The 13,690-nt window shown below is 43.5% G+C and overlaps 1 protein-coding gene and 1 pseudogene across 2 annotated transcripts in view; one reads left to right on the forward strand and one right to left on the reverse strand.

Annotated features, from left to right (window-relative positions):
• The window catches only part of GALNT10 (polypeptide N-acetylgalactosaminyltransferase 10), a 230,396-nt gene that overhangs the window by 134,880 nt on the left and 81,826 nt on the right, over positions 1–13,690 (forward strand). For both annotated transcript variants that reach the window (XM_025387915.1, XM_025387916.1), the window contains one exon: positions 2,946–3,112. In XM_025387915.1, coding sequence (XP_025243700.1) covers positions 2,946–3,112 — 167 coding nt within the window. The remainder of the gene's footprint in view (positions 1–2,945; positions 3,113–13,690) is intronic.
• On the reverse strand, positions 10,789–12,340 carry LOC112626105 (annotated as a pseudogene).

Here is a 13,690-nt window from a genome sequence, read left to right on the forward strand (position 1 = left end):
AAGTGTGGCCAGACACAAAAAGCCTCAAATATGAATCCATTTATATGAAATGTCCAGGATAGGAAAATCCATGAACACAGAAAGTAGATTAGGGATTGCTAGCAGCTAGCTGGCAGGAGGGGAAGATGGGGAATGACCACTAGTACCACAGGGTTTCTTTAGGAGTGATGAAAATGTTGTGGAATTAGACAGTGGTTATAGTTGCACAACTCTGTGAATATATTAAGAACTACTAAATTAAAAAAGAGTAACTTTTATGGTGTGTGAATTATATCTCAATACAAAGGAGATACAATATAAAATTAGAGTTCAGTAAAACTCAGTAATTCTATATGTTAAATATAAAATTTCTGCTTAAACTCATAATGTATTGTTTAAAATATATTTGTACCAGCCTGGGCAACTTAGCGAAGCCTTGTATCTACAAAAATATTCAAAAATTAGCCAGGCACGGGGTGGCGTGCACCTGTAGTCCCAGCTATTTGAGAGGCTGAGGTGGGACGGCATGAGCCTGGGAGATGGAGGTTGCATTGAGCCGAGATTGTGTCACTGCACTTCAGCCTGGGTGACAGAGTGAAACCCTGTCTCAAAAAAATAAAATAAAATATATTTGTAGTTCTGACCACTGGAAAGGCATAGAAACTATAACCAACCTAGTGGTAAGGAACACCCTTAGTGCTCATATTGCAGCATCCAAATGGTGATATTGATGATATTAAGGATTAAAGGTTCCTTGGCAGAATGGCTGATTCCAGGTTAGGGCAGGAAATGTGCAAGTTAAGTCTGGGGAATCTTTTCATATCTTTTATCATAAAACAAGGAAGCTATCAGTACTCTGGTCATGTCCAAAGGACTCAGGAGTCAACCTGAGAAGACTCCTTATGGCTAACGATGGGTTTATTTGGGAACCAGTAAGAACAAGAACTGCATTGGATTGAAACACATTAATTATGTGTCCATTTGTGAGTTAACATAATTGACCATCTTTGGAGGATGCTAGGTAACCAACTCATTCTAAAGACTTGTAAAGAATCAAGAACTTACCCTGCCTTTCCTATACTTTGGAGTGAACAAATAGTTGATGTGGTAAATTTTTCTCTATGGAATAATTTCAGCTGGTAAATGAAGATGGAGTAATAGAATTAGAATGTAATCATTTTTCAAACTCCTGATGAAATAAAATATTTAGGCATCGATTATTACAAAAGGAAAGACAACTGGACACAATGTGTCTCCTAAGGGATCCCTATACCACCATCTTTGAAGAGGCTGTCAGAATAGCTTATTGAATTAGGTCAAGCTTATAGATCTAACTAGCAGTTTACAAGAACTAAAGGGGGACAGACAGAGGAACAGTTTAAAGGATACCACAGAGATGCAAGCAGCAAAATGCAGACTGTGGGGACTGCTATAGGATAAATGGCCCAGTTTCTTCAACAAATAAATTGAAGGGGGAAAAAAAAAAAAAAAAAAAAGGAGGGCATAAGTTTATGTGTAAAAGAGACTTAGGAGACCCATGAGCTGTACGCAGTATGTGGACCTTGTTTTGATCCTGTTTTAAACCAACTATAGAAAGACATAAGATCAGGGAAATTTGCACACCAACTAGATATTTGATGATATTAAGGAACAATGTTAATTCTTCTGGGTGTTATAATGGTATGAAAGATGCACAAGGGGCAGGGCCTTCCACCCCTAAGCTTACCATAGTGGAGACTAGAGCCCAGGGAGAGAAAAAGGAGGGGCTGAGCCATTGAAGCCCAGTTCATTCTTCCAAACTCATGGATAAATCATTTCTCCTCTATTGGAGAGGAATGTGTAATAGGAAAAAACAAACTCACTGTTTTTCCCTCTCTATTCATACATGCAACACAGAATATTTCTGTGACTAAATGTGCGGGATAGGGAGAGGGGCTCCCCCAACAAACAATTCTCCAACACCAGCCTGCTGTCCTGTGATTCAATTCAATTCTGACACTACCTGCCTGGAGTTAGAGTCAGATCCCACAGGTAAAGGGCTTGGTCCCACAAGATTATCCCTCACCCCCCACCTTCAGATGCCATTTGCAAATCCAGGCCTGGGGTAATTCTGACCAGTTGGGTGTAAATTGGTGGTTCCCCTCCTTGGATTTGATTATCTGCCAGAGTGGCTCACAGAACTCAGGGGGACACCTTCACCAGTTTATTATGAAGGATATTAGAAAGGATACAAATGAACAACCAGATGAAGAGCTGTATAGGGCGGGGTCTGTGGGAAGGACCTCCCATGTTCTTGTGGAGGCCTCATCACATGGACATGATTAATTATCATCACAGTCTCCAGCTGCTGTCCCCTTCCTGGAGGACGGTGGGGTGGGGCTGAGAGTTCTAAGCTTCTAGTCATGGCATGTTCTTTCTGGTGACCACCCTGCCTCCTGGAGCCTACCAAGAGTCACCTCATTAGAACAAAAGATGCGTCTGTCACCCAGAAAACACCAAGAGATTTAGGAGCTCTGTGTCAGGAACTGGGGTCAAAGATGAAATATTAGAACATAAGATTTTCCTGGCACCCCTGTTGCTTAGGAAGTGACAAGTTTTAGAAGCTCTGTGCCAGGAACCAAGGACAAAGACCAAAGTCTGTAGTTCTTATTATAAATCACAATATCACAGCTGGACAGAGAGGCCAGAGCGTTACTGAAGGGCTGTCCTCCGCATGAAATCACGACTATTCAAAATCAGGGAGGTCTTTTATACATATCCCTGTGTGGTATATATGCAGAGATTAGAGGTACAACTTTGGGATGTCATGTAGAAGTTCCTGCGTGACCAAGGTCTCCCTGGATTTCGCTCATTCCCTAATGACTGGAGAGGAAGTGGGATTTGCAGTTAGCCAAACCCTGTGACTGAGTTCTCTTGGCAGGAGGAGAGCTGACCCTGTCCTCTGCCTCCCCTGTGTTTCCCTCTAGCTGCAACAGCAAGCGCTACCTGGAGACACTTCCCAACACAAGCATCATCATCCCCTTCCACAACGAAGGCTGGTCCTCCCTCCTCCGCACCGTCCACAGTGTGCTCAACCGCTCGCCCCCAGAGCTGGTCGCTGAGATTGTGCTGGTCGACGACTTCAGTGATCGAGGTAGGATCTGTCCCACCGAGCCTCCCACCCGCTGTGCTTCATCTGGTGACTCACCAAAGGGATGGCAGGTTTTCCCTTCTTTAGCAGCGTCAACATATAGGCCATCATTGGCTGAATGCCTGGACCTTGCACTGTGCACGCATTTTCTCATTTAATCCTCACAACTCATGAAGTGGCTGCTATTTTTACTGCTGTGTATCTGTTTAGAAATGTATTAACTGGAAAAAAAAAAAAAAAAACAGAAAACTTGATAAACAATAGCTCAAACAAGTGTAAGGATTCATTCACTTATCTGTCTTTATCTATTTATTAAATATTGCATAACAAGAGCTCCAGGACTGGTGCAACTGGCTGCTCAGAGCTGTCATCCAAAAGCCAGGCTCTTTCTTTGTTTCTGCTTCCTCATCCTCATGGTCACAAAATGGTACCTCTGGCAAGTCTGCCTTTCAGGCAGGAAAAAGGGTGGAGAACAAAGGGCACAAAGCCTTCATCTGTCAAGGTTTTGCCTTCTAATTCAGGAAAGTGTCCTGTAGACTCACAGCCAGATCCCTGACATCTGGGCACCCCTATCTGCAAGGAAAGCAGGAATGTGAGTGTTTTGGTTTGTGGCCTCTTTGGTGAGTTAGGAAAGGGAGAAGTGGATTGGAGATGTCAAGTAAGTCCAGCTGGGATTGCAGTATCTGGCACACCATTTTACAGATGAGAAAACTGAGACCCAGAGAAGTTAAGTGACTTACCCTTGATCACAGCTCTCAGATAGTAATGTGGCGACCGAACCATGTCTATCTGGCCCGAAGCATGTGATCTTAGCTACATCCAGAGCCTCTTAGCTGTGAGTCTTACCCTGTGGAATAACTCTCGTCTTGGGTTTAAGAGACACAGAGATGGGGCCAAAAGTGAAATCCAAGAAGAAATTGCCCTTCAGCCAGTGGCCTCAAGCTTATTCTTTGCATCAAAGCTTTCACCAATTGCAGCAAAATTAAGAGAAGCCCTTTCCTCTGCTCACCTTCTTGCAGAGGCACTAATAAGCAGTGAAGAGAGGGAGTATGCATGCACTCCAGAATAATTGCAGCTGACAGTTTCAGGAGCGGCTCACCTGCCCATCGCCCCGTTTTAATACCACACTCTTAATTACACGCCTTTAGTACAGAGGCCTCAGAGAGACAGAAAGAAAGAGAGGGGGTGTGTGTGTGTGTGTGTGTGTGTAGACAGTTAACTCAGTTCTTACCCGGTCCATAAAGTCTTCCCTAACTCTTGACATACACTCATTCTCATGCTACCCTTTACATTTTCTTCCCTTCCCTTACAACTTATCACAGGTGAAATTAAAATATGTATTTGTGTGAACATTGGTGTGTTGTGTGCCTCTCCTACTAGACTGTCTATTCTGATTGCAAGGACCACCACGTTGGTCCTGTTCACCACAGATCCCAGCTCCTTAGGCATACAGCAGGTGCTTACTACATGTTTGATGCATGATCAGAGCCTGGTTCTTCAGTTTTCTTAGTACTTCCACCCTGGAAGTACTAACAGTAAACCTCGAGCACACTATATGAGATTTATCTGTGTCCACAGAGCAAGGCCTGTGAGCCTGCTGATGGTAGGGGTGTGCCTTCCTCGTCCCGTAGTCCTGCGGTTTGGCAGAGAGCCTGGAAATATCTGTATCTCTGATCCCGGCCCTGCCACACACTGTCTCTGTGACCTTGACCCAGTCACTTCCCCTTTCTGAACTTTAGTTCCCTCATCTATCAAATGGGATCACAATAGTACCTACGACCTCTTAGGTGGCTGTGACTGTCAAATGAGTTAATAGATGTCTATCAAGTGCTTAGGACAGTGCCTGGTGCAGAGTGAACATTAAAGATAGACATCTGAACTTAGTGTCATTTCTGTTGTGGATGTTACTTATGGTTGGTGTGCAGGAAGGGGAGTCAGAGATGAGTGTACAGAGGTGCTTGCACAGGATGGATGTGTGGGTGCAGGTATGTCTTTTCTTTCTGTAGGGAAGAAGATTTTTGCAAACTGTAAAACACTGAGCAAACAGTCTCTGGTCTCATCCTCTGCCTAAAATATCTCCCTGTCCCTTCACTCCTCTCTTTATAATAGCAGCCCCCATTTTGGGGAGAAGCTCAATATGCCAGGCCCATACATTCTCTCATTTATTCTTGACAGCAGCCTCTGAAGGAAGCCTTGGGGTCCCTCCTCTCAGATGAGGAGGGCTAAGTAATTCGCCCAGAATCACAGGCCGTGGAGCGGCATCCCTAGGCCTATGGACTCAGCATGCAGACCCTGGCTCCACTTCTGCCTCTTGCTTCCTCTCTTCTGCTTTCCCTTTCCCAGCCTCCTCTCCCAACCTCATCCTTGTCCCAGTGTGGGCTGCCACCCACAAGCCAAGGGCTCACAGCTGGGCAGTAGAAAGGGAAAAAAATGAGTGAACTGCTCAAGTGATTAATTGATTTTCTGCAACATAAACAGCCTCCGCCACCTGGGGACAAACACCTGAGCCTTCCCTCGGTACGGGCTGCCTGCTCTGAGCAGGCTCCTTGTTGTACTCCTTCTCAGGGCCACAGCAGTGGCAGTGAGGGCTGCGCTCACTCTCTCACACTCCCCAAAGACCCAGCCACAGCAGGGCTCTCTGTCCTCGAGCTCTGTCCTGCCTCGGGATCCTGTGCTCTTCCTCTGCCTAAACGCCCTCTTCCCAGCTCTTCCAATGGCTGGCTCCCCTCATCCCATCGTCATTTAGACCACACCACTACCATTATTCACCATGCTGCAGTTACATGGCTATTTGATGAGCTGTTTATTCATTGTCAGTCTTCCCCCACTAGACCACTTGTGGTCTAGAAGGAGGTGATTAGTAAATGTTTGTGAATGAGTGAATAGATGCATGAGGAGGGAGGGAATGTATGGCAGCTACCCATGCATACAGAAAACCATCACCAGCAGCAGGGCCATCTTCAGCCAGCAAGACAGATGTGGCTGTGGAAGACACTGCAGTTCCTGCAGCAACTGGTGCTGGTCCACATCTGTGTTTTCAGGCTCGGGTCCCTGTAACCTGTTTTTCTGAAGCATCAGCTGCCCTGGGTTGGGCTTGCAGCACTCAGCAGGATCCCCCTCTGGGCATGATAGGGCATCCATCCTTCAGACATGGAGTAAACCAGACCTCACTCAGATTTGAAACAAGCGTCTCTCCTTGTTCAGTTAGAAAAGAATTTCAAGATCATCTAGGCCAGTGACTTTGTGCCTGCTTCTCAGAGCAGCAGAGGCCCCAGAGAAATCTCAGGAAATGCTGTGAGAGGTATGGAGAACCACACAGGCACAAGTGGGGTTCAGGTGCCTCTCCCGGCCTGGTCTGTATTTATTTTCTGAAAAAGTGTTCACTGGGGGGTTCCACTGCTAAAAAAAGTATGTGAAAACCACTGTGTAACTCAACCTGCTCATTTTACAGATGGGAAGCCCGAGGCCTGGAGCAGTAGGCAGACTTAACCAGGAGCACACAGCTAGCTGGTTGCAGGAGAGGGACAAGACCCCATATCTGGGCCACAGTGCAGCCTTGTCCCCACTCACCTCGGGTGGTTAAGTGGCACATCTGCAGAGATGCGTTATTCCTTTCTATTTCCAAGGGCACTTCTTAATAAATTACTTTCCCATTGTATTACAGTGTAAACTTTTTGCTAAAAAGAATTCATTATCAAACATGATTAGTCCTGACCTATAGTGGTTTGCACTTCTAAATATCCCAGTTTCCTCAGTGTTGTACCCAGTGGTAAAGATAACAGAATAACCCCCTCCCCTGCCAATGAAGTGTAGCAGTCTTGACAAAGAAAAGGTACACTTCATAAGAAGATCATTCTCTAAGTGCATCTGTTTCTCCAGAGAGCAAAAATATTAACTCAATGTGTACCATACCCAATCCTAAAAAGATACAGAAGAAAACTAATACCGTCCCATTTCACAGATGAGAATGAAAACAGACCCCCCGATCACTGCCCCTTTCTCTCAACCAATCAGGCACCCAGCCCAGAGGAGGACTCCCACCTCACACCCCTCAGTCTTGCACCTCAGCTGCCACGTTTTGCAGCCTGCATTTTTCAGAAAAGCAATCATTATTCTTGTTTCAAGAAGAAATTCTTAAGGCGGCTTTGGAAGAAAACTTACTCAGCAGTGATTGTTTTAAAAATGAGATTTGGGAGAAACAATTTCAGGATTATGGAGAGGCCTGTCTAAAGTACAGCAAATACGGACCATCCTACAAGACAGATTTCCCTGGGCTACATTAGCAGAGGCTGTTCTCAGAGCTGAAATTCATAGATGCTAACTACAAGCTAGATTGGCACTGCCTAGCAGAAGGCATTTTCCTCTGAAATGAATCCCCTCCAAGATCCTCAGGGCAACTAATCGTAATTCAGCTAAGGGTCGAGACCTCAGGTAGGAGACAAAATTGGAGCAAATGAATTCTTGAAATAAGATCCAGAGCTTTGTGCGGGCAGTATCAGGGACTCGAGTGGAAGCAGAAGCTGACACCGGAATAATCCTGGCCCCGCTTACAAATAGAACACTACACTTTGCCAGGGGTCTCCAAAAGCTCTTCAAATGCATGAGCTTTGCTCGAGGATTAGGAGAACATTGAGGTGTTTTTGCACATGTGGAAGGGAAAGATGGGGGTATAGGCTGGCAGACCTGTCCCTGGGTTGCACTGCCTGGGTGGCATGTTTTTATGAGGAAAAACAAGAGAGGTCTTGTTCATTTGTTTGTTTTTATTCCTTTTCTCCTTAGCCTCTCCACTTTCAAACAGTGTTGTTTTTCCAGAAAAATTAGTTATGTGGTAATGGAAAGAATTACTGTGTTTGGATTAACTAGTGGCTGCCCGGAATGATGAGGTACAAAAGTGACAGGCTATATGATCTCATTGACAGCGTTTTCTCCAGCTCAACTGCCTTTCTACAAACAAACAAACATAGAGAATGGTTCCCAACAGAAGTTCTTAGCAGGTGTTTGCAGAGCTGTTGAAAAGTTGTTGGCAGTGGTTGGTGCTGGAAGGAGTATAGACAATGCCGGGCCCATTAGTTCACATGGTAGTGAGCTCACCTCACCCATGAGGCCAGGGTCAGTAGTCCTCTTCCCATGATGGGATTATTAAGTCTGACCTGCACTCTCACACCATGCCAGTCATGGGAACACATCACGGAAATCCATTTTGCTCCGTCCCTCTTTGTATCACTCTTGACACTGCCCGATAAGCATCTATTCCCCATTTCTTGTCTTCTCTCGAGCAGCCTTAGTTTGCTTCTGATACCACCACAACTTGTTGGTGTGGCCATTTCCCACTTACATTTTATTGCTCAGGTTCTTTCACATTTTTGAGTTTTTTTTGCTGCTTATTTTGTTTTTCTGTATGTCTGTTCTGATTTATCAAAGTAATTCATATTCATGTATTCAGCAGTATTTGTGACATGACTCTGTGCCACATGCTGTACTTTGTGCTGATATAAGAGGAATCAAATAGGCTTCCCTCGATGGCTCCAGTAGGCCTAGAGGAGGTAAGGGGCAGTTGTAAAACCGTGAAACCATGAAATACGTGCTACCTGGTGAAAGTCCAAGCAATGTAGAGTACAGAGGACAACAGGGCAGGCTTCCTGGAAAAAATTCCAGCGAAATTTAATACAAAGCGTTGTAGATATTACTCCTTGGGGTTAGGGAAAGGAAGAACATTCCAGGCAGAAAGAGCAGGACAAGCACAGGCTGGAAGTCGAGGAGAAAATGTGGGAAATGCAGAAAGAGCCATCCATAACCTTATCACGTGGAGGCAATTAGTATTAATATTTAGGCTTTTTGCCCCAGTGTTTTTTCTTTTAATAGACCTTACTTTTTAGAACAGTTTAGGTTCACAGCAAAACTAAGTAAAAAGTAGGTAGGTCCATGGCCATGCTACCCTGAAGACACCCAATCTCATCTGAAAGTACAGAGAGTTCTCCACTATCAAAATCTCATACCATAGTGGTACATTTGTTACAATCCCTGAACCCACATGAATACATCATTTTCTCCTAAAATCCATAGTTTATATTAGGGTTCACTCTGGTGTTGTACATTCTATGGATTTGGACAAGTGTATAATGACATATATCTACCATTATAGCATCATACAGAGTAGTTTCACTGCCCTAAAAATCCTCTGTGCTCCACCTGTTCATCTCTCCCTTTCCCTAAACCCTGGCAGCCGCCAATCATTTTACTGTCACTATAGTTTTACTTTTTGCAGATTGTAATGTAGTTGGAATCATACAGTATATAAAACCTTTTCAGATTGGCTTCTATCACCCACGAATATGCACTTAAGGTTCCTCCATGTCTTTTTATGGCTTGATAGCTCATTTCTTTTTAGTGCTGAATAACGTTCCATTTTCTGGATATACCACAGTTTGTTTATCCATTCACCTACTGAAGGACATCTTGGCTGCTTCCAAGTTTTGGCAATTATTAGTAAAACCACTATGAACATTTGTGTACAGGATTTTGTGTGGACTTAAGTTTTCAGCTTACTTAGGTAAATGCCAAGGAGTGTGATTGCTGGATCATTCGGTAAGAGTATATATAGTTTTATAAGAAACTGCCAAATTGTCTTCCAAAGTGGCTTACCATTTTGCATTTCCACCTGCAATGAATGAGAGTTCCTGCTGTTCCACCTCCTCACCAGTATTTGATATTGTCAGTGTTTTGGATTTTGCCAATAGCTGCTTAGTTGTCTCTCACTTTTATTTTCACTTGAATTTTCTAATGACATGTGATATGGAACATCTTTTGTATGCCTGTCTGCCATTTGTAAATTTTCTTTTTGTTCTCAGTATTTTATCATTTCTGTTTTCTTTTTCATACCCTCCCATTTCCCCTCCAGTCCCACCCTGCTGAGGAAATTCAGGTTCGCCGTCTGGTATGTATCATCCCAGACCATTCTGTATAATCATACTAACTAACATATAGCAACATGTAATAGAAAGAACTCATGTTTATTGAGCTTCTACTGTGTGCTAAGTGCATTCACTCGTTTATTATCACAGCACTATGGTAGGTTCTGTCATGCCCAGCGTGAAAACCATACTGGCCTCAATGATATCAGACCTCTTTTTTCTACTTAAAAATTTAATATTTTTGTCCCCATTTTACAGATGATAAAACTGGGACACAAGTAAGTTGCTGATGTGTACTTAGCTCAAAGAGGCAGAGCTTTGATTTAAAACCATCCATTCTGATTCTAGAACCTTTACTCCTAAGCTTTACATGCTTTTCCCCCTCTTTTATTGGGATCATACTGTATACATTACTTTACCACATTTTTTTAAAAGACACATTTATTCAGCATCATGGTCAGACTATTACATTTAGCAATCAACAGCATGGGTGCAAAAAAAAAAATCAACATTAAAACCCTTTGTTCGAATGCTTTACACTTTCCATAGAACAGGGACTAAAATAGCCTGTTATACAGTTAATCACAAATACAGTCCTTGAGTTTTTTGCCCGTACACATGAGTATTTGTCTAAAACATGTCTTCTTTGTAGCAGCTAGGCTCTGCCACTACTGTGCTTGGCTGAGTTCACAAATCTGATATAACCTGTAGCTTCCCTGTCACTTCTCTGGCTCTCCTCTCCTGCTAAGGTTTGTTTTCTTGCAGTAATTAAAACCTTCTGTCACTGCCATAGCTACTGCTGGTACTGGAACTGCCACAGGCACCTTGGTTTCATGGTTTGGCAAAGTATTGGCCTCCACCACCATAGGGGACAGCACTTCTGCCTCCAAAGTTTCCTCCTTTCATGGGTCCAAAATTTGAAGACTGATGGTTGTAATTGGCAAAATCATTGTAGCTTCCATCACCTCCAGAATTGCTTCCATCATTACCAAATCCATTAGAGCCATCCCCACTGCCACCATATCCACCACCACCATGGCTGCCACCAAAGCCACCACAACCACTGAAGTTCCATCCATGACCAAAGTCATCATTCCCACTAAAACCACCTCCACAACCACCACCAAAGTTTCCAGAGCCACTTCAGCCTCTTTGGCTGGATGAAGCACTAGTCATCTCTTGCTTTGACAGGGCTTTCCTAACTTCACATTTGTGGCCATTCACAGGATAGTATTTCTAAATGACAGTCTTATCCACGGAGTCATGGTCATCAAAGGTTACAAAGGCAAAGCCCCTTTTCTTGCCACTGCCTCGATCAGTCATGATTTCAGTCACTTCATTTTTTCCATATTGTTCAAAATAATCTCTTAGGTGATGTTCTTCAGCGTCTTCTTTAATGCAACCAGAAAATATCTTTTTCACAGTTGAGTGGGCACCTGGTCTTTGAGAATTTCCTCTTGAGACAGCTCTCTTTGGTTCCACAACTCTTCCGTCCACCTTGTGTGACCTTGCATTCATGGCTGCATCCACCTCCTCCATGGTAGCATAGGTGGCAAACATACAGCCCCTGGGGTGCTTAGTGCTGGGATCTCTCCTTACCACACAATCTGTGAGCATTCCCCATTGCTCAAAATGGCTCCTCAGGCTCTCATCAGTTGTTTCAAAGCTCAACCCTCCAATGAAGAGCTTCCTCAGCTGCTTGGGCTCTTTAGGAGACTCTGGCTTAGACATGATGGCAGTGGGAAGAGACTTTAATGATGCTTCCTCAGTGGCATCCACGGGCAGAAAGCTGCAACTTTTTTTTTTTTCTGTTAATGTATCACAGCCATCCTTCAGGTCAGTAGTAGAAACAGAGCAAACTCATTTGTCTTTTAATAACTAAATTAATATTCCATAGTGGGAATCTACATTTAGTCCCTTTTTAAGGGTACTTTGTGGAGTGAACATTCAATCGTATACAACTTTACATCCTGGTTTCTTTCACTTAACTTTTTACAATCCCTTCCCCTTGTCATTGTGAAATGACTACCCATCTCTTTTTCTTTGAGACAATGGTGACATAGAGACAGGAGTCACGCTAGTCCAGAATATCAGCTGTATTGTTGCAGAGGCTGATCTAGAGAACACAACATGAATCTCTTTGTACCCCTTTTCTTCTAAATGACTGACCCAGGGACAGGCTTAGCAGGTGTGGAACCATGGCCTTGCTGACAGGGCAGAGTTGGCCAAAAAGCATGGCACAAGGAGGCCAGACAGATAAAGCCAGCTGTGCAGGCACAGTGACTGTTTTTACTTCAGCCTGTCCGGCCTCACCTCCACAACCTCCCTTAGAGGTGAAATAGTTTCCTGCTACAAAAGTACAAGGGCAGGGAAAGTGACTTCTGTTCCAGATGATGAGGCTGAGGCTTGGAGAGATGGTTGGGAGGTGGCCTCAGCTGCTTATCTGCCCTCATAGTCATCTCCTCCTCGTTGGGAATTGCATTGACAAGGGATTGATCATCCCCACAGTGGGCTCAGTAATCTTAAGAATCCCACATCTCAAGTATCAGTTTCCACCACTAAGGAAATCTTCAGGCTTTCTTGATTCTCTTCTCCTTTTATATCTTTGACATCCTAAACGCTTCTCCCTCAGACTCCAAAGGAGAGAACAGCTAAGAAGATTAAAACTGTTACGGAATATCAATTAGTTTATAATGAGGGAAATCTATAAACCTTTTGGTGGATATCTGGTAGAAACACAGGATGCAAGAGTCAATATATCTATGGGATATTTTGTGCATCTTTAAAAAAAAAACAAACCCCAGGATTTTGTGAATCAAGTACTGTATAAATGATTTACTGGAGAGCAAAAAAAAAAAAATCAAATAAATCGCTCAGATTGCATCTGAAGCATCAAAACCTCCAATGTTTGGGAAAGAATTGTTTCTGTAGTGGAAAATAGCTGCATTATATTTTCAGAAAGGTGACGCTTCTATTGACGTGGGTGAACCTTCTACATTTTAAAAACTTGGTGCAGTAAGAGTGCAGTAAATCACGGATATTCTCGTGATTTTCTTATGGGATTAAAGTCTAACCTTTTCCACTGTTTTAGTGTTTCCTTAAAAACATAGTGTGGGGGAGTAAAAACCAATGGAACACAAGATTGGGGAGCCTTGGATAATGTCCCCAGGGAGAGGACAGAGGAACTGCCCCATTCTGTCATAGTCTTCCTTCAGAAAGCTCCTGGGCCTTCCTGCCAGCTTAGGCCTGATATAAATTCTTATCTACTTAGGATTTGAAGAGAGATGAGATTTGAGGCTGAAATAAAAGTATTAGGTCGGTGCAAAAGGAATTGCGGTTTTTGCCATTACCTTTCATAGGAAAAGCCGCAGTTATTTTTGCACCAACCTAACAGTAGTTTCCTTAATAAGTAACCTGGTCTAGTGCACACCAGCCAAGTCCTATTCACGTCATTCACATTCTCAAGCTCAATAAGTGGGGAGCTGAAAGTGCTCATTTGCCTGCGTTGCAGAGTCAAAAAAAGCAGTAATAGCAATAATAATAATGCGACACAGCACCTATATAGCACTTTCTATGTGCCAGACACTGTTGTAAGTGACTTAAACACATTATATTTCACTTTATAGGAAGCCTCTTTATAGACAACATTTGCCTAAAGGAAAAATTCACA

Source organism: Theropithecus gelada, chromosome 6 (assembly GCF_003255815.1).
Source record: "Theropithecus gelada isolate Dixy chromosome 6, Tgel_1.0, whole genome shotgun sequence".
Taxonomy (NCBI): Eukaryota; Metazoa; Chordata; class Mammalia; order Primates; family Cercopithecidae; genus Theropithecus; species Theropithecus gelada.